This window comes from Nannospalax galili, unplaced genomic scaffold (genome assembly GCF_000622305.1).
Source record: "Nannospalax galili isolate Female #2095 unplaced genomic scaffold, S.galili_v1.0 scaffold100, whole genome shotgun sequence".
Lineage (NCBI taxonomy): Eukaryota > Metazoa > Chordata > Mammalia > Rodentia > Spalacidae > Nannospalax > Nannospalax galili.
In genome coordinates this window covers 12,065,938-12,086,716 of record NW_008352891.1, presented here as the reverse complement: position 1 = coordinate 12,086,716, position 20,779 = coordinate 12,065,938, and the positions used below count along the sequence as shown (strand labels likewise).

The following is a 20,779-nucleotide window of genomic DNA, read 5'->3' as shown; positions in this document are numbered from 1 at the left end:
TTTTTCTTCTTTCGTTTGTTTTGAGACAGGATCTCACTATGCAGATCAGGCTGTCCCAGAACTCAAAGAGCTTTGTCTGCCTCTGCCTCTCAAGTGGAGTTTAAAGGCATGTACCATCATGCCCAGTGCTGAGATTCCCGCCCCCCCCACCCCCTCTTAATTTAGTCCTGTTTTTAAGCCACTGGCAATAGGTGGGAATTTGGATTATGGGTAGATACTTGCTGTCTGAAGGATAGGAAGGAAGGAGGTGTTATCATGGGTGGGTTTTCTAGAACATGAGTTTCATGACTTAGTACTTGAATTCTTCAATGGGCAGTTGGCGTAGCACGAGAATGTGGGAGTCTGTAGTCCTGGTTCCTGGAACCTGGTCAGAATCGAGTAGAGGCATATGACTAAACTCACCTCCCACAGTTACCTATGCCCTCTGCCTGTGTTTCCAGGAACTACTTTTCCGTCTTCAGTAGTTACCTTTCCACTTGGGTGAAACATTAGAATTTACTGGTTGGGGCTGTAGTAGAGTTGTTTTGCTTTGCTCTCCAGACTCCAGGTTTGTTATGGAGGTTTTGCCATTGCTCCCTGTAAAGTCCTTTTAGTTGACATTGGATCTTGAGCGGTGACTTTTGAGAACAGGGTCTCTCTGTTATCCCCACTATGTAGCTATATAGACCATGCAGTCCTCCATCTCAGAGCTATGCCTCATAAGTGCTGGGATTAAAGGTGTGCCTTACCACACCTGGCTTTTGAGAGGTGGTTTAGAATTACTTTGATTCTACTAGTTTTTCTTTTTTTAATATTTCATTTATTATTTTAACTTTTTGTGTATGAGTATATTACCTACATGTATGTGAGTGCACTGTGTCACACAACACTTGAAGAGGTCAGAAGAGGGCTTCAGATTCCTCTGGAACTAGAGTTAAGGACGGTTCATAGCCACCATGTGGGTGCTGGGAATTGAACCGGGGTCCTCTGCAAGAGCAGGCAGTGCTCTTAACTACTGAGCCATCTCTCTAGCCCCATTTTTTAAAAAATTTTTATTTTAAATTTTTTTATTTTTTAAGTTTGTTTCTTGGGTAACAGTAAACAGCCATCTGATACACACTACTAGATGATGCTTGTATGTGTGTGCTACCACATAGGAAGTAGGGATAAGCAAAATGCCTACTACTTAAGAAACCAGACGGACAACCATAACACCAGCCCATTCCATAAACTGAAAGTATGAACTGTCTTGGTTTAGCACTGATATCTCGGGTTACTCTTGAAGTTTGGAATTACAAATAATCCTTGACTTAGGGTGGAATTGATGTGCATTCAGGAGAAACCAGAGTTGGAGTGCTGAATTTGGTTCTTTTCGCAAGCTAGTGGTATGTGGTATGATCAGCAAAAGTTCTTGGGTACCACACAATCACCAGGATAAACAAATGACACCCACAACAATCTGTTGAAAAACTAGGGTGCTTGATAGGTTGGGTATAATAAATGTCTGTGGCTTAGGAAATTTACTGCTTGTGCTTGTAAGTCACAGAGACCTACTGTAGTAGTTTCCTGGGAGGTTTTGATCCTCCGAGAAGCAAGAGTCCATCGGCAGCTTGTGTAACGGCAGGGCTGCTGTCCTGGAACTCGTTGAATAGCATCTTTTGGGATGGGATGGAGTACTGTCTTGTTTGAAAAACAAGAGATTTGGTGGCATCTTGGAGGCCAAGGGGCTTTCAGTAGGTAAACTATATGGTCAGGTAAGTACTTTAGAAGTGTACTTACATGGTTTTAGGATAAGCCAGACCTTCAAAGAGCTTATTGCCTTGCTGTAGCTTAGAAATAGTAATGTGTGAAAGGCCTCACTAGCCTGGTCCCCTGGATTCAAGCACTCTTTGACGTGTGTGTGTAGTAGATTGCCAGAGTGTTGCTTTTAAAGCAGAACTTTTGAAATAACTCATAAGCAGGTCATTATTCTTGATTAGACAAAGACTTTTTAGTTCAAATGATGCCTGAACTATAAACTAGCCTCTTTAGAAATAGTGGTTTTGGTTTGAGACAAGGTCTCCTATAGTCCAGACTGGCCTTGAACTCCTGGGAATCTTGTCGCAGCTTCCCAGATGCTGGCAGTGGAGGTCCTGGTTCCAGTGTTAATTTGATTTCAGGAATCTGAACTTGCTACTTCCATTTTTAGCCCAAGGGTACCCTCTGCCAGGTTGCTTACTTTTTGTCACTATTCTTTTGTTAAGCCGCACCCTGACTGCTGTGCATGATGCCATTCTTGAGGACTTGGTCTTCCCAAGTGAAATTGTGGGCAAGAGGATCCGTGTGAAACTGGATGGCAGCCGGCTCATTAAGGTTCATTTAGACAAAGCACAGCAGAACAATGTGGAGCACAAGGTAATGGGTCATGCTTGTCACAGAAGGTTCAGTCACTGGGAACAGTGCAGTCTGTGAGCCCATGGCCAGCTTTTCCCATCATTCCTCTGCCCCCTTTGGATTATATGTGTCAAGTTTTGTGTTGGTGATGCTTTAGAAAGTGGAACACTTTGAATGTTTAACATACCAGGAGAAATGGAAATGTGGTTCTACAGTCTAGGTTTCGGGAAGGCTGTCTTGACTCCTGCTGTACCACCACACCCAGGTAGCTTTGTTTGAATGGTACTCAGGAGTAGACTGCTGAGGACTGTCCTGCATAGTCCTTAGTACCTGGTTGCTGAGGAGGAAAACCATACAGGGCACACTCACAGAACCTGTAAGTTTTAAGCTGTCTGCGAATTTAGGAATTTAGTGACATTTCTTTTTCTTTCAGGTTGAAACGTTCTCTGGTGTGTATAAGAAGCTCACGGGCAAGGATGTTAATTTTGAATTCCCAGAGTTTCAGTTGTAAACAGAAATGAGTAAATAAAGTATCGTTCATAGTATTCTGTTGTAAGCATCTTTTTCCAAAATCCGAGGACATGGATGTGGCTTATCAGTGGCTTCCCGCCTATTCATAGGCTGGAGGACTTGAACCAAGGGTGCTGCTTATAATGATGGAGAAGCTTGGTGGCGGTGGAAGAATCAATACTTGGAATCACGTAAGGATGTTGCCACATGGTTTAGCCTAAGATAATAAGGGCTTTTATAACAAAAAGCAAATTTCCATCACAATCATTTTTCAGTATATGGGTCAGTGGTCTTAAATGTATCTACATTGTAAAACAGCTCTCGAATCTTTTACAGAATTGGAACTTCACCCATTAAACTGCTCTCAGTTTCTTGTAATTGTCTACATTTTGTATCTTAAAATTATTTTATGTGTATGAGTGTTTTGCCTGCACATACTTAAGTACACCTGTGTCATGCAATGCCTTTTGAGGCCAGAAAAGGTTGTCAGATCCCTTGGAACTGGAGTTAGCCACCGTGTTAGTGCTGGGAACTGAACCAGATCCTCTGTCAGAGCAGCCAGTGCTCTTAACTGCTGAGCCATCTCTCCACTGCCCAGCCTGTCCTCCGACTTGCAGTCCCCTACTCTGCCTATTTCCCAAGTGTTATGCATTAGGGTTAGTAAGTCTATATTAGATTAAATGGGCTTTGAAAGTCAAATGAAGAATACAACTAACAGGTTTTTAAATAGTATGGAAATGGCTTTCTAGTGTACAACATGAAGGCATGGAGTGAAAAGAAAAAGTCCCGGGCAACTGTAGATGCTGGACAACCGTGCAGCCGGCGAAGCAGGGGTCCTGTGGGGAGTTAGCTTTGTGCTGAGTAGCTTGCAATTGCTTAGCCTTAAAATTGCCTTGTGCACTTTCTTCCATAGAGTTAATAGTCTCCTGTCATCTTTTTTTTTTTTTTTTTTTTTTGTAAAGTTTGTTTTTGAGACAGGGTCTCCCTGTAGCCCCAGCTGTCCTGGAACTCACTATGTAGAGCAGGCTGGCCTGGAACTCACAGAGATCACCTGCCTCTGCCTCCCAAGTGTTCAGATTAAAGGTGTGTGCCACCATGCCGAGCCTCCTGTCACCTGTTTCCAAAGCCTAAGTCTTTGCCATGGGACCCACAGCTGGGGTAGTGACTGCAAGCCTGTCCAGCTCACATTGAGCACACCTGACATTGCTCTGTGGCTCTGCAGTAGGCCTCAACATTGTCCTCTCAGACTGTTGGGTGGGGTACATGCAGTCCCAACAATCTGGAGGCTAAGGCAGGAGACCATCTCTTCAGCCCTTCCATCCCCCAGTTAAGAAAAAGTTACCCACTGGCACATTAAGTTTTTTATGGCTAGAGATGTGTAGCGATGGTAAAGCACAGGATTAGCTTGCACAAAGCCTTGTCTACAACCAAGAGTTGACATGCCTGAAACACAGGTATATCTAACAATTTAAGAAAATCTTGTGAAGCTGCATTTGTGTTCTGAAGGCCTGTTAGTACTGAAGTTTGGTAATTACTGCTCAGTGGGGATCTTGGAAGCTTTACTGGATGGCTACACAAGATAGTTCATTAATAGCTGAAGAGTTCCATGGTAAATTTGCTATCAAGAAATCTGGGGGAGGGGCCCCTGAGGTCCCATCCCTCCTGGAGCTATTGGTAATTGATGGTTGCTGGGGTAAGACTTGTCCATGCTCCAGTAAATACCTCCCTTACCCCCACACCCATTCTCATGTAAGCAACCCTAATTAACATTATATATTAAAGTTGGAAGGGGGCTTTGGGGGAAGAAGGGATTCAGAAGGAATGGGGGGGAAGGAGATTGGGGGGTAATTTTTATCAAAATATATACATATAAATCTAGAATGGCAGCATCAGCATCATGGCCTTATCAGAGCAGCTGTGGCTACTTGAAAGCGACCCTCACCTGATCTGTCACCCCTGACCTCCCAGCCAGCTGTACATAATTTTGCCCTAATTGCAAGCAGCCTTGTGGACCAGCATATATAGACTGGAAGGTTAACCAAAGGAGGTTACTAACTTTGCCTCTGAACTGCTTGCTTCCCTCAGTGGATGCAGAGGACTGCCCTGGAGATGATGTAGAGGGACAGTGAGAGGACTGAGAACCCTCTACCCCTAGTCCTTGTGTGACTGCTTTACTGCTACCCTCTGTCTGGTTTTAACCTGATTTTTCAGGCAGCCCGAGGAAGCCACACTGGGTGCATACTTTTGTAATCACTTGGGTTTGCTCATGCTGCTCTTCTGAGTGGCCACTGGTTGGGTGCTGTTCCTGCCAGGACAGTCATTGTACCCAGCAGGTCTTCGGTTAGTCTGTTGATTCCACCTCAGGGCTGTGCTGCAACCAGAGGTTAATGTGACCAGCTCTTGAGGGCTCAGGACTCTGGCAAAGGGACTGGCATGCTGAGTGATGCCAGCCATAGCCCTAGTATGCTGCTGAGACTACATGGGTAGATTAAGCGGTATCTGGCAGGCAGTGGCTCTCACTGTACCCGCCACATCAACCTTGAGAACTTGGTGGAAATGAACACACTCAGATCCCTCTCCAAACCTGTTGATCAGAAACCCTGGGGTGGCCCCCAGAAAGCTTGACTCTGGTGCTGGCCCTTGTAGGAACCTCTGGGCAGGCCCCTGGGTCTCTGAGGATACTCTACCATGGGCACTGTTTCCCACCCATTGTCATGTAAATGGTGATTCCAGACTCTTGCCTCTCACATATAAAATTTGATACAAGAGTTTTTGAATCCATGTGGTAAATGGTTAGGTATTCAGTACCTTCTAACTACTTGGAATGAACAGATTTTCAAATACCTTGGCTGCCAACACTGTGGATTGTGCTCTATATCTCAGAGTGACTGGGAGGAGGGAAGGGTGCTTAGGACTTGGGGGTGGGGAGCAAGCAAACACTGAACCATGGAAGAGGGAGGCCCCAATGCTGCTGTGCACTGGGAACTCAGATGCTTTTGGTGAGAGGGACTTTGGGGAGGTAGCTGTGGTTAATGTCCTTTTGGGCAAAGAGTTCCAGATACAGCAACACATCCGGTGTGACCTCCAGGGATGTTTCCCATGCAGAGGCAGAACAGATTACATCTGAGTCCTGCCATTCAACTTTGCAGTTATCTCCAAGAAATGTAAATACTCACTGAATGCGGGGCTGGTCTTGTTCTGGCCTGGAATGGGTCATTCTGTGGGCTCAGAGTTTGCAGGCAAAAGGCTGTTCTGCCCTGACCCTGTGCTGTCAGGGCAGAGGAGAGGAGGGTAGTGGTCTACTTCCAGGGAGGAGTGGCCAGTGCTTCCTGGTGACTTTTGACACTAATTTGTGATGCAGAAGTTAGCATTAATAATACAAAAGTTATAACTTAAAATCTACTCAACATAGGCAAGCTATTAGTTGGTACTTTTTAATTTAAAAAGTGTTTTTATTTATGTGTATGTGTGCCTGTGAAGCCGAAGAGCATTGAATTCTCTGAAACTGGAGTTACAGGTGGTTGTGAGTTTCCACGAGTGCCGGGGACTGAACTTAGGTCCTCTGCAAGACCAGCAAGTGCTCTTAACCACCAAGCCATCTCTCCGGCCCTTACTTATTTTTTTTTTTATTTTAAACTTAAAAAAAATTATTTTATGTGTATGTGTGTATTGCCTGCACGTAGGTAAGTGCACCCGTGTTGTGCAGTGCCCTCAGAGGTGAGAAGAGGCTGTGGGATCCCCTGAGACTGGAGTTACAATTGATAGCTGCCATGTGGATGCTGGGATTTGAACCTGGGTCTTTTGCAAGAATAACCTGTGTTCTTAACTGCTGGGCCATCTTTCCAGCCCCCAGCCCTTATTTTTAATTAAGATTTATTAATTTTTGTTTTATTTATTATTTTTATTTTATGTCTATGAATGTTTTGCCTGAATGTATGTAAGTGTACCTGTGTCGTGCAGTGCCTGCAGAGGTCAGAAGAGAGTGTTGGATCCCCTGGAACTGGTGTTAACGAATGGTGTTAGCTGTCATGTGGGTGGCTGGGAACCAACCTTGGGTTCTCTGCAAGACCAGTCAGTGCTCTTAACCACTGAACCATCACTCCAGGCTATCTATCTATCTATCTATCTATCTATCTATCTATCTATCTATCTATCATCTATCATCTATCTATCTATCTATCTATCTATCTATCTATCTATCTCTTGTCTTTTGAGATAGGGTCTCCCTGTAGCCCCAGCTGTCCTGGAACTACCTATGTAGACCAGGCTGGCCTTGAACTCACAGAGATCTGCCTGCCTCTGCCTCCTGAGTGCTGGGATTAAAGGCATGTGCTACCATGCCTGGCCACAAACCTGGCTTTTTAAATGTGGGTTCTTGCGATTGAACTCAGGTCTTGTACTTACAAGGCAAGCAGTTTACCAACTGAACTATCTCCCTACACCCCATTTTTTATATCTTTTTTAAGATAGGGTTTTTACTGTTTAGTCCAAGCTGACCTATAACTTGCTGTGTAGCCTGGGCTGGTCTGGACTTCACAATCAGCCTCCCAAGTGCTGGGATAGTAGTTGTGTACCACCACACCTGGCTTGATCATGGTTTCACGTATCTTGAAGAAGGGCTTCACCTTGAAACCACCCAGAAGTTGAACCTGTCCAACTGACATTTACAAAGACGTAGGTCTGGTGCAGACAGGCTTTGACTTAGCATACATGGAATCTGGAGAGATGGCTCTGGTTAAGAGCACAGGCAGCTCTTGCAGAGGACCTAGGTTTGGATTCCAACACCCACATGGCAGTTCACAACTGTCTCTAACTCCAGTTCTAGGGATCGAATGCCCTCTTCTGGCCTTCATGGGCACTGCATGCATATGGCACACTTGCATACGCGCAGGCAAACACTCATACACAGTAAAAAAAAACAACAAAAAACAGCATACATGAATGGGCAAGGTTGGGTCCCTCTAGCAGTGGTCACCCTCTTTCTGCCCTTTGCTGTGAGATCTTGGCTGTTATGTTGACAGGTTCTTTTTTTTTTTTTAATCCCTCTTTATGCTTCTGGATTTGTGCAACATGCCTGCTTAATTAATAAATTAATTTTGGGAGGACAAAGTCTCACTATGTAGTATAGGCAGGCCTTGAAGTCACAACAATCCTGCTTCAGCCTCCAGAATGCTGGAATTGCAACTATGTACTACCATGTTCAGCATGTGTACCCATTTGAAAAAGAAAAGAAAACCTGAAAAACAGGAGAATGTTTGGGGTGGGAGTTGGCAACGATCTTCAGTTACCCCAGGCGGGCAGCAGGGGCCGAATTCCCACACTCTGTAGGGCTCTGCAGGACAGCTGATGGTTTCAGGCAGGAAGCTCTTGCAGATAAGGGTGCAGCCTCTTGCAGATTCGCTGGGCTGTCTGACAACCCAAGCAGGGGTTCCCTCCAAGTATTACGACTGCAGCTGGCCTCTGTAAATAGCGGCCATGGGGCTCCTCGGAGTAGTGTCCCTGCCAGCCAGTGACCGCCAGGACAGCCCTCTCGCCTAGTGTGTAACCAGGTAGGAGATGTTGCCCTGGGATACCCCGTTGGTTAAGTGCTGAGACACTGACAGGAGGAATTCCAAACAGGGCTGGAGGTAGACTCAGGCTGCAGGGCCAAGGTGGGCTTTGTTCTTAGATCCAAGCATTCTGGAGTTGGTCAGAAAGTCAGGTACTAGGATTCCAAACTTTGTTTAGCTCAGTATAATGGTGGAATCTTTGGAAAGCCTATGGAGGAGGGCAGATTTTGATTGATCAGTCACAGATAGTCAAGTTAGGGCCACTCAGGTGAATTAGTGCCCAGAGGGTAGAGCCATCATTTCTAGTTCTAACATGGGGAATAACTGGCCACAGACCCCAGGCTGCCCCTGAGCAGCATCTGTAGGGTGATCAGCTGAGTGAATCCCAGTTCAGGGACCTACAGCTCTGGGGCATATCAAAAGTGGAATCCCAGTGGGAGGGGAGTGTCAGGAAGGAATATTTCTCTCAGGAGAGTCATCTAACAGTGGGGCATCCTGTCTCTCAACGCTAGAGAGGAGAACAGTTCAGACAGCAGCCCGCGGTGCCTTGACATCAGGCTTCGGGAAACCAGGCAGACCAGGCTTCAGGCCTGCCTGCTGTGTTAGAACAGCCCCAGGTGCCAGTTCCAAATTTAACTGGTTAGATTTCCAAGCCACTGCATGGCACAGCCAGATTTGATTTGAGAGGGGATCCTGCCTGACAGAGCAGGGCCCGACCTTCACACCTGTTTGGTTTTATCTATGATTTTGAGAAATCTATGATAGAACAGATCTCTTCCTGTTAGGACGGTCTTATAAAAAACTAAGGGTGGAAATCCTAGCCTGTAGCCCAGGAGTGTACACAGTGGGGGTGACACATTGCACTAGAGGCAAAACAGCAGGGATGGGGGTCATTTTGACATTAAGACCAGCCCTCCTATATGCTTCTGGGGTGCTGTTCCCAGTAGGACAGTTCCAGTATCTGTAGGATTAAGGGCTCTGCTGCAGGTATTTAATGGACATGTATGTTTATCAATACAAGCCATATATTTCCCCATCCCCTTGCATTTCATTCTTATGTTTGGTTTTTTTCCCTGTGAATTTCACATTTAATCTTTCCCCATTAGCTGCTTCTTTTGTAGAAGTTGGGCCTCAGCCCCTGGGCTCTGTCTAGGAGATAAGGATTGTTGTTTTTAAAGAGATCCTGGACTGGCTTGGGGGTAGGGGTGTGTGTGTGTGGGGGTCTCAGTTTATAAAACCAAATCCCTCCCCAGAGAGGCAGCCAGAACCAGGCACGGGCTGGGGCTCCGTGGTGAGTGTGGTGCCTCCCCCTGTGCCCAACCTGCCTTGTTGACTGGCTTGGGGGTAGGGGTGTGTGTGTGGGGGTCTCAGTTTATAAAACCAAATTCCTCTCCTGAGAGGCAGCCAGAACCAGGCACGGGCTGGGGCTCCGTGGTGAGTGTGGTGCCTCCCCCTGTGCCCAACCTGCCTTGTTTGGGGGCAAAATTCCAAACAGGGCTGGAGAACAAGACCCCATTCCACATCCACTGATGCAAAAGTATGGGCAGGAAGGTCAGTGAGAGAGTGGGTGATGGACGTGAAAGCCAGTGTTCGTCTATTTTGTGTTTCTGCCCTCAGACCTTGCCTCCTGTCTTGGAGAGGATGCTGGACGCTTTATAAGCCACATTTAGGACTTCCACGGGGTGAAAGCCATGAGCGTCCTGCTGAACACCTGCCTGTCTCTGACAGTCATATAGGGAGGACATTCCCATACCATCTTTGGGTAGCTGAGAGAATCAGAAACATCTAAACTCAGTTTTTATCCAGCGAACAGTGGGTGCAGCAAGGGTTGTAACTGCTTTTCTTTTCCTTTGTTTTTGGTTTTTTGAGTAAGGTCTTGCTATGTAGCCCTGGCTACCTGCCAGGCCTGGAACCCACTATTGGAGCCAGGCTGGCCTTGAACTCACAGTCTTCATGTGTCTCCCTCTCCAAATTCTGGAATGACAGATGTGTACCACCATGACTGGCTTAGTACCGTTTTGTAGCTATACTGCAGAAGGAACCAAATACTTGCTGCTTCAGTGATAGCTGAGTGCTGTATAGTTAAGAGCACTGTGGGAGAACGTGCCTGGTCACGGGTTTTTGGTCCCTTGTTGCTTAAATGTTGGGAATTTCAGGACTATGACAGTAGAGCCATAATCCAGGTGTGGCGGCCCACAAGCCCGCACAGTTGTGTCAAGCTTAGCATTACAGTTCTCATGATTTATTGTATATGCTCATGTAGAGAGTAACTCTTACTAATGGGAATTGGAAGAGAGGCTAAGGATGATCTCCAAAGCATCCATCCCTCTGGAGCAGGGCAGTGGGTACCCGGAGGCTCATCGCAGGAGTCTGTGTATTTGATGGATTCTATCATCAAGTATTAGAAAGTATTAAAAAGGCTCATTGGAGAGTGCTGCTTCCAATCTATGGTGATTTTCCTCAGCAACACGTGTCCCTGCCTCCAGTCACATATGCCGCCTCAGCTCTCCTTTCTGATAGGTAATTTGGATCTTTTTGCAGTTTGCTTTGGGATTTTTGTTTTTGTTTTGTTTTGTTTTGTTTTGTTTTGTTTGAGACAGTGTTTCCCTGTAGCCCCAGCTGACCTGGAACTTATTGTGTAGACCAGGCTCGCCTCAGTCTTAGAGATCTATCTGCCTCTGCCTCTGGAGTGCTGGGATTAAAGTTGTATGCCACCATGCACAGCTTTTTTTTTTTGGCATTTTGTGATCAAATTTATTTTTGTTTCAATTTCATTTACTTTGTTTTACTGTAATTTACACGAGAGATTGCCAAGCAAACTAGGTATTTTCATTCACCACACGTCCCCTCAATCTCTACAGTTGTTAGAAAAACATGTTAAGGGTCCATATGTGGGCTGTTTCCTTGTGAACCCAGCTCCCAAGGAGACTAGATGCCTGTGAGTTAGGTTTATGGAAGAGAAGCCAGGCTCTCCAGTGACCACAGTTAATGATAACCTTCCCACTAACACAGTGTCCAAGCCCATCTCCCAACAGTGCCCAGAGAGTAAACATCAACCTTTATCCTGAGGACACAGAGGATATGGGAGACCTGGTGCTGGAATGTAGTAAGAACCTGACATCTTTGATTCTCTGCCATTGCTCCAGTGGGGACACAGAACACGAGAGGGGGAGTGAGGCAGGACCATCAGCAAATGGAGTACGAGTGTGCACTGATCCAGAGGCTGATGTACTCTAGGAGGGACAGAGATTAGAGAGGCAGTTTGACCTGAAGGCTTCAGCAGTATGATTCTAGTTATACTTCCAGGATTATGGGAGAAAACCGGCAGACAGAGAAAGCTGATGAAAAGTTTTACCTAGATACCGTGCCTTCCTTAAAAAAGAAAAAAACGAAAGAAGGTGGCAGAGACTTCTGACTGCGTCTGTGATGGTCATGCTTCAAGCTGAGGGAGCCTTACTTGGTCTTGGGACTATATGGCCATCTTGTGCCACATTTAAACCGTTCCTACCTCACCCTCAGCCTCTCCCCCTGGTATGGATTGTACAGGAAAAGAGCTAAAGGTCAGCACAATCCTGTGAGCTGAGAGGCATACAGACCATTTGCATAGTTTCTACACCGTAATTCCAGGAAAGTCATTCCAGAAACAGAACTCCACAGAAGGGCTGTGCATGGCTTGCAAGACTGTTACCATCAATTTCTTTATCAACTTGTTTAAAACTGTCTAGTGCTTAATAAAAATCACAAACCATCATCACTGTTTTTGCTAGGTTTGATGTAGAAAAATACTCGAAATTTAAAATACAAAAATCCAATAAAAAGTGGAAATTTTAAAAGAAGGATTTTTCCCACCCCTCAGGGCAAACTAATAAAAAGAGACCAGTAATTTTACTTCTTACTTGGTACCGTCAAATTTGGCTGGGAGATAGTGACCATCCAGAAATAGTTTTAAATACATCCAGAGTTTATATTCAAGATTCACTGGAATAACAAAAACATTGTAGAAATCTTTCTGTAGGAGCCTTCTGCTTATGGGATGAAAATAAGCATGTAGAGATGACTTAAAAAGCCAGAGAAAGCCGGGCATGGTGGTGCACGCCTTTAATCCAAGCGCTCAGGAGGTAGAGGCAGAGGCAGAGGCCGAGGCAGAGGCAGAGGCAGAGGCAGGCAGATCTCTTTGAATTCGAGGCCAGCCTGGTCTACAAAGTGAGTTCCAGGCCACTTGGGGCTACAGGGAAACCCTGACTCAAAAAGACTAAAACAAAAAACAACCCCCCTCCAGCAACAACAAAAATCTCCCAAAGCCATAGAAACACCCAAAGGCTACACGTATTGGTCCACAAGTGCCATTTACGAAGCATACAGGCCAGCATACAATCACAGTTGATTTGTACATCAATGGCATCATACTGATAATTACTAAACTCTGCTCCAGGTATACATATTGAAAATATTTTCTTTTGCATTCTTGCTGAAGATAGGTACAGTACTTAGATGAGACTCAGAAGGAACTAGAAATAATGCGTAAGAAGGGTTCCGTCTGAGGCACGTCAGCTGCTGATGCCTAGATGAGTACCTGTAGGTCAGAGATATTATCAAACTGTCTGCTGAATCAAGGTCAAGTGAGGGGAACAAGTGCAGCCAGTGATGAGTGAAGAAATGACCAGCATTTCGCAGTGTTGACGTTTCCAGCGTGTGCCTGTGGTAACGCACACATGCACAGCATACACACACATACACACAGGTTCCCAGGAGTGATGTGTATGTGTCTGTAGCTATTTGTAGAATGCATATAGAGCTGCAGGTCTAGGTACATACACGAGTGTGTGTGTTTTTCTTTTTCTTTTTTTTTTTTTTTTTTTTTGACAGAAGCAGAACCTCAGTAGGGCCACTGTGTTTTCCCAGCTGTTCTGGTTTCTTTCTTCATTGCTGTGACAAAATTCTCTGACTACTACTAACTTGGGGAGGAAAGGGTTTATTTAGCTTACATATCCCAGGTCACAGTTCATCCGGGAGCCCAAGGTAGGAACTCAGGGCAGGAACCTGGAGGCAAGAGCTGGAGCACAGGCCATGGAGGAACACTGCTTACTGGCTTGCTCCTCTGGCCCCTGCTCAGCCTGCTTTCTTATGCAACACAGGCCCATCTGCCCAGAGGTGGCACCACCCACAGTGGGCTGGGCCCTCCCACATCACTCATCAAGAAGATATCCCTCAGACATGGCCACAGGCCAGTCCAATAGAGGCAAGTCCCCAATTGAGGCTCCCTCAACCCAGGTGTGTCAAGTTGACACTAAAGCTATCCAGCACAGCAGCCATTTTCCTGCGTGTTTTCCCTAAGCTCCTCTGCACTTTATGAAATTTTCTGTGGTGGTTCCTCACAAGTTTGGAACATTTGAACATTGCTGGAGTAGATATCTCACTTAACCTCTGGCTGCCACAATTCTCCATTTCCCAGCACCCTGAAAGCATGTGTGCAAACACAGAGGCTGATGACCAGCAGCTCAGAGCCCAGTGACCTTGAGTGAGGAAGGGTGGAGAGTGGGAGCTGGGCCACAAACCCCAACCTCCCGAGGACAGACCAGTATCCAGGCCAAGAGAGTCTTTCTCTGCGGCTGGGATCTGTGCTTTTCTTTGTGGTTTGAGCTGTAGGGTGTATTCCTCCCACGAGCCCTCTGAAGGATGGGAGGTGGCTTTCCATTTCATGGGTCTAGGTTTTCAGCAAGGTTTCAAGGTCAAGGCCAATGAGTGCAGTTGTTCAGTTTATACCTTAGATGCTACTACACTCTTTAATCTTGACTCCCCTCCCTTTATTCTTCCACCTCAGCCCTTAAACCTCACCTTCTATTTAGGTGGTAAGAACATTAAGAAGCAATCTTGGATCTGGAGAAATAGCTCAGTGGTTAAGAGCACTGGCTGCTCTTGCAGAAGACCTGGGTTCAGTTCCCAACACCCACATGGTGGCTCACAAATGTCTGCAACTCCAGTTCTAGGGAATCTGATGCCCTCTTTTGTCCTCCACAGGCACTGCACACATATGATATACATACATATATGCGGGTAAAACTCATACACATAAAAATAATAAAAAAATTTAAAAGACTAATGAAATTAAAATGAAGGGGAAAACGTTTTAGAAAAGCAATCCAGGGGCCAAAGAGATGGCTCAATGGTTAAGAGTACTGGCTGCTCTTGCAGAGGACCAAAGTTCCATTCCCAGCACCCACATGGCAGCCAACAGCCATCCCTATCTCTAGTTCTAGGGGAATCCAACACCTACTTCTGACCTTCTTGGGTGTTGCACGGCATGGGTGCACTTATACACATGCAGGCAATACACTCATACACATAAAATAAAAATAATAAATAATATATAAAAGCAATCTTTACAGAACTGTTCCTTATATTGTCACATGTGAGAATGTTTTTCACAGTTGAAAGGGGAGTTTCAGGTAGCGTCCCTTCATGCCAAAAGGACGGGTGCTCTTGATCACAAGGTGTAGCTTTCTGTTATCTGACATGACAGTGGCAGTGTGGCCATGGGTACCTTGACTCCTTCACACATTTTAGGGAGAACCCCTGGAAGCCAAGTGTAGCAGGGATTTGGATTTATCAAGGTGGGTGTCAGCACAGCCAGCTATGGGAGGTGTCTCCTGAGACTTGGTCTGTGCCCCTACTCTCTGGGTTTCTGTGTGAGGAGATGTACAGGGATGATCTCATTGGCTGTGCATGTGGGTCCCTTGCCTCTCATGGCTAGCTCACTGGAGTCATGGGGCTATGCAGGACATCTTGATCTTTGAGCTGGCTAAGCTAAGCCATTGCTTAAGCTAAGCATGTGCCCAGGTCTTGCTATCTGCTAGCCATTCCATGGGAGCCTCACAGGCTCCTCAGATTGGAAAGTCAAACCCAATCCTGACTACCCCCTCTGCCTGTTCTCTATCCAGTAGCTCCAGCATTCTTCTTGAGGACCTTCTTCTGGCCCTTCACTTTCATTTCCCATAGAATCCATCAGCGAAAATCAAGCCATCAGCATTGCCTCCAAAATGCTAATCACCCGACCTCTTTCTTTATCTCCATCTGTGCTGTGATGTCTCCATCACTCCTTGCCACAGAACACTGTAGTGTCCTTTCTCTGACCTCCCCTCCTTGCTTTAATTCTTTTAAAAAATATTGTATTTATTATTTTTATTTTATGTGTATGAATGCATTGTCTGTATATGTGTGTGTGTGTGTGTGTGTGTGTGTGTCTGTGTGTGTGTCTGTGTCATGCAATGCCTATGGAAGTCAGAAGAGGGTATCAGATCCCCTGGAACTGGAGTTACAGACAGTTGTTAGCTGCCATGTGGGTGCTGGGATTCGAACCTAGATCCTCTGAAAGAGCAGCCAATGCTCTTAACTGCTGAGCCATTGATCCAGCCCCCTTGCATTAATTCTTATTCCAGTAAGTCCAGTCTCTAAAGAAGAGCCAGGGGGCCCTTTTATACAGCCATGCCTTGATCCAAAGCCTCTGACTTGTTTGAAGGGACCCCAAAGCTACTATGCCAGAGTTGGGCTCTTTCCTCAGCTCCCTCAGGCTGACTACCTTGCCTTGCCTCTTTTCCCTGGGGACAATTGCTCTTCTCTGCTACCTCTGTTTTCATCTGCCTATCTGTCTGTATCTTTTCTTTCTTTCTTTTTTTTTTTTTGACTGAAATGGAACTCAAATTCTTGATCCACTCTAGCACCTGTAGCTGCACCTGGCAGAGGATTGATACCCAGACATGTTGCTGAATGGCTGACTGATCCAGGGGACTGGTGCCAGGCAGTATCAGAAGCCTTCAGGAATGAATGATTGTATTAGTTACTTTTCTGTTGCTGTGATAAAACACCATGACCAACGGAGCTTATAAAAGGAAGAGTTTATTTAGCTTACAGTTCCAAAGGGGCAAGAATCCATCATGGCATGGAGGCATGGCGGCAAAGGTGGCTGGAGTCGGAGCAGAAGCTAAGCGCTCACATCTTCAAGCAGGCACAGGAAGCAGAGAGTGACTTGAAATCCACTCAAAATCTGGGAAGGCTTAAGGAGTCTCTAAGCCTACCCCCAGTGACATTGTCCTCCAGCAAGACCACACCTTCTAAGACCTCCCAAAACAGCACCTCCAAATGGGGAACAAATGTTCAAACACTTGGAGCCTATGGGAGACAGTCTCGTTTGTGATTCCTCATCTGTGAATCAAGCTGTTGAACGTGGAGCTCTGTTGGTACTGGGCTGTCCCCTCCCAGACACCTCCCAAGCTCTGTAGGAGAGCCATGTCTTTGGTCCCTTTGTGTAGGGTCTCTGTCCTTGCTGTGCCAGAGTCCTTGCCCTAAGGACCAGTTGAGCCTCCTGGGCAGGCCTGTGCTCAGTGACTTATCCTTCAAGATTGGGCAGCACAAGTGACCTTTCAGCAGAGGCTTAGGGAAAAAGGCCTGGGCACACACAGGGGCCTCAGAAACCCTCAGTAGAAGTTGGTGATTGGCATGTGAGCAAGATAGTGAGAGAGGCATCAGAACCCAGAGAGGAGGGTACAGGAGTGGCCTGCTTTTCACACTGCTCTGTGTCAGACTCCTGTCACTGTTTAAGTCTCTTCCTTCAGGAGTCGGTGTCCAGCCTGCACTCACGATGATGAGGGACTTGGCTCTTGCAGGCACACTGATCAGCCTGGTCTTCCTGTCACTGCTGCCTTCTGGATGTGCTCAGCAGACTGTGGACGACGCCTGCTCCGTGCAGATTCTTGTCCCCGGCCTCAAAGGTAATGTCCCACTAACTGCTCTGATGCTACCCGGTCAGTTGCTGCATCCAGGTGGATCAGTCTCCAATATGGCCCTGCATTTCAGCAGAAATGCACAGAGACTGGTTCTTTTCCAGGTGCCTTCTGGGAAATCTGCTCATCTGTTGGCCTTGGGTTTCCCTGTCTGTCAGATCAAGGTTACATGATGTCTAAAGTTTTTTTTTTGTTTGTTTGTTTTGTTTTGTTTTGCCATGGAATTGTAGGTTTCAATGCAAGTTATCAGTGCATTTGTGACTCAGCCTTCTCCTCAGGAGCTCTGTGGGGAGGCCTGGTGTGTTTGTTCCTCTGTGGTGTGAACCACAGGGCTGAGGCCAACCTCATTCCCATGCTGTGGTCTACAGGAATGAATTTGGCTGTATACATGTTTGCTCAGTTTCAGAGGCAAATCTAATAATCCAGGGACTGCCCTGGCTTTTCTTAACAGATAGCAAGCACGTCAAATAATTCCATGCCCTGCATTAAAAAAACGGATACACGCCTTCATCGTTAGGTTAGATAGTACAAGAATGCAATCTAGGTAAAAAAAAAAAATCACACTTAGATCTGATTTGCAGAGAGGCAAGCAAGTGGTAAATTATGTATTCCTGAGAAGAGAAAACAGTGTTAATGATGGTAGAAAAATGAACAGGTAGTTGAAATGTCAGCCTGTCCTGGTAGAAAGATCACTAGTCTGAATTCTGTGTAATAAGTCAGTCCCAAATCCATCCCCCAAAAAGAAGAGGATGTGGGCTGTGCCACTGGTTCCCTGGGTGAGTGGAGAGGTCTCATCCTGGGGTCATTGTTTGAAGGGCTGGTTTTTTGTAGCCCCTGAGGCCACAGGAAAGGAGCCCCTCAGCCCAGCTGAGCTGCAAGCAGTCTTGGAAAACTTTGATTTTGAGGATCAGTCAGGGTTGGGTTCCAAGTCCTTCAGGGACAGCCAGAAGCAAGCAGCAAAGAAGGGCTCCATGGTTTTGGGTGTGCCCTTCAGAGGCAGAGGTCAAAACAAAGTTAATGAATGATTTATATACGTATTTATTTATTTTTTGGTCTTTTTTGAGTCTCCCTGTAGCCCCATCTGGTCTAGCACTTGCTATGTAGACCAGGCTAGCCTTGATCTCACAGAGATCCACCTGCTTCTGCCTCCCGAATGCTGGGACTAAAGGTGTGTGCCACCACCACCAGGCTATGAATGAATTATTTAAATAATTTATTAATTATTTTTATTTTATGTGTATGATACTCGCCTGCATGTGTGCAAGTGTACCACATGTGAGGAGTGTGCTCTCAGGAGCCAGAGAGGGCAATGGATCCTCTGGAGCTGGAGTTAGGGAAGGTTAGGTGCCACGTAGGTGCTGGGAACTGAACTATGGTACTCTCTCTAAGAGCAGTCAGTGCTCTTAATCACTGCACCATTTCTCCAGCACCTAATTTATTTACTTTTGAGACAGAGTCTCACTATGCAGTCCTTACTGGCCTGGAAGTCACTCTGTAGGCCAGACTGGCCTCCAACTCACAGAGATCCACATGCTTTTGCCTCTGTCTCCTGAGATTAACGGTGTGCACTGTCATGCCCAACCCAAACATCTTTATCTTTTTTAAACTTTAGGACAATTTTATTAGAATTGAAGGAAAAGTCCTCAGTGCTGGCAAGCTTAAATCTCAGCAGCTGCCTTGAGGAGAATGACGAAGGGAAAAGGAAAAAACTGTAAATCCATGCTGGTCAAGCCGCCATGGAGGTCACACACCTGGTGGACTAGCCATCACATAGCAGGAAGGGGAAGGGAACTTCAGAGATAAAGGTAAAGAAACCCCAAATCTTGGGGAAGTCCAAAGCATTAGGGAAAGCACGGTTATAAAAGAGATGTGACGCCAGCAGTGTAGTAAGGCGTTTAGGCAGAGGTCCCATCTCACGCAACATCAAAGAATTCATACTAGCGAGAAGCCCTATGAATGTAAGGAGTGTGGACAGGCCTTCACTCGGCTCTTACAGGTGAAAAAGCACCAGAGAATACATACAGTGGGCGAAATTCTGTGCATTTGAAGGTTGTCCTTTGTTTATTTAGGAATCCTTATCCAACACTTTCAAAAGCACATAGAAGAAAAATGTTCATAGTGTCAGCAAAGGGAAACCTATGTGTCCCTCAGCTCTCCTTTTAAACAACAGAACCTGTGCTAGGGAGAAGCCTTATAAAAATGAGGTGTGTGTGATGGCCTGCGCTCACACTGTACTTAACATTATGTAATTTATGATAAGATTAGAACAGGAAACCCTTGATACCCCCTCCCCCAGCTGTCCCTTATGGAATAGCCATTTGTAAGAATATTGGATGACTATAAATTTCTTTTGCTTCATAACCCACAGTTTACTGAGTATCAAACTTATACAGGAAAAACTTTAAATTATGACTAGAAATGCTAATTCTATTACCAGTAAAAAGAGTAAGCTTTGATTATAACTCTAGATAGTAGCATACAGGACAACCGTGGACTTTCTCGGTGTAGAAGAGCTTTTACCTATAATAGGCATCTTTTACCACCTGCGTTTTATTACCAAATCATTTCACCCCTCTGCTCTGGATTGCTGGTTTTTAACCGTTAGTAAGGCTATTGTGAGGACTCACTGAATTCAGTAAAAAGACCTTTGGAATAGTCACTAGCAAGTAGAAACTATCAGGAAATATTGGTCTCTCCTTTTCATTATCTCCTTAGTTTCTGTTTTCGGAATGCTCGTATGCTTTTTAACCCTGTGCATTTTTTAAAAAAATTAAGTTTGCTGTCACAGTTTATCCCATGTCAAGTCTATGGTAATTGATTCTGGGATGAAAATTACTAGAATATACCATGAGCGAATACTCAATGAAATACGTTGAATTAGAAAATTGACTCCAGAAAGTCACTGTATGGACTTTCCTGAGTAAATTCATTTTGAGTAAAGGTGAGATCAGAGGTGTCTTCCACAGGAAGATTTGTAAAAGCAGTCAGTATTTTCTTATAGTAACTCAGGGCAATTAGATTTGCACAAAAGGTGAATTGGAAAAAAATTACAGTTTTTAAACATTAACATATGACTCTTAGATTACGTGAAGGATGCAATCTGAAATAACAACTTGCTTAGATGTGAGAGGTAATGACAGTCTTACTAAAACCTGAAATATGTGGCTCATTTGAATAAATGTTAAAAATGTTCAAGCAGAAAAGCATATGCCTTTAATCCTGGTACCAACTTAATCCTGGTACTCAGGCAAGTGGATCTCTGTGAGTTTGAGGCCAGCCTGGTCTACATAGAGAGTTTCAGGCCACCTGGGGCTCCATAGTGAGACCCTGTCTCAAAAAACAACAAACACAAAATAAAGGCACAAAAGCATTCAAATTGAAGACTAGGAGGAAAAAAAGCTTGCTGTTAATAATTAACTGAAGAAATTACCCAAGAAAGACTTCAAGAGCAACAAAAATTTACTGATAAAAGTAGGGGAAAAAAAATAAAATCATATACTAGCCAAAAATTAATTTCATTAGAAGGATCTGAATATTTGTATTCATATGTAACTAAGAGCATAGCCTCCATAAATAAAAAGCAAAAGTTTA

General features: G+C 45.3%; 2 protein-coding genes across 4 annotated transcripts in view; both read left to right on the top strand.

The window, feature by feature from the left end:
- Positions 1-2,897, top strand: part of Rps7 (ribosomal protein S7) — a 6,619-nt gene extending 3,722 nt beyond the window's left edge. Inside the window, exons 6-7 of the mRNA XM_008850162.2 lie at positions 2,223-2,373; positions 2,786-2,897. Coding sequence (XP_008848384.1) covers positions 2,223-2,373; positions 2,786-2,863 — 229 coding nt within the window. The 3' untranslated portion in view covers positions 2,864-2,897. The remainder of the gene's footprint in view (positions 1-2,222; positions 2,374-2,785) is intronic.
- Positions 2,898-8,231: 5,334 nt separating this feature from the next.
- Positions 8,232-20,779, top strand: part of LOC103747645 (collectin-11) — a 120,117-nt gene continuing 107,569 nt past the window's right edge. Inside the window, exons 1-2 of one of the 3 annotated variants that reach the window (XM_008850157.2) lie at positions 8,232-8,411; positions 17,021-17,176. In XM_008850157.2, the coding sequence (XP_008848379.2) occupies positions 17,047-17,176 (130 nt within the window). In that variant the 5' untranslated portion in view covers positions 8,232-8,411; positions 17,021-17,046. The remainder of the gene's footprint in view (positions 8,412-17,020; positions 17,177-20,779) is intronic. The other 2 variants (XM_029554597.1, XM_008850158.3) reach the window with 2 other exon arrangements.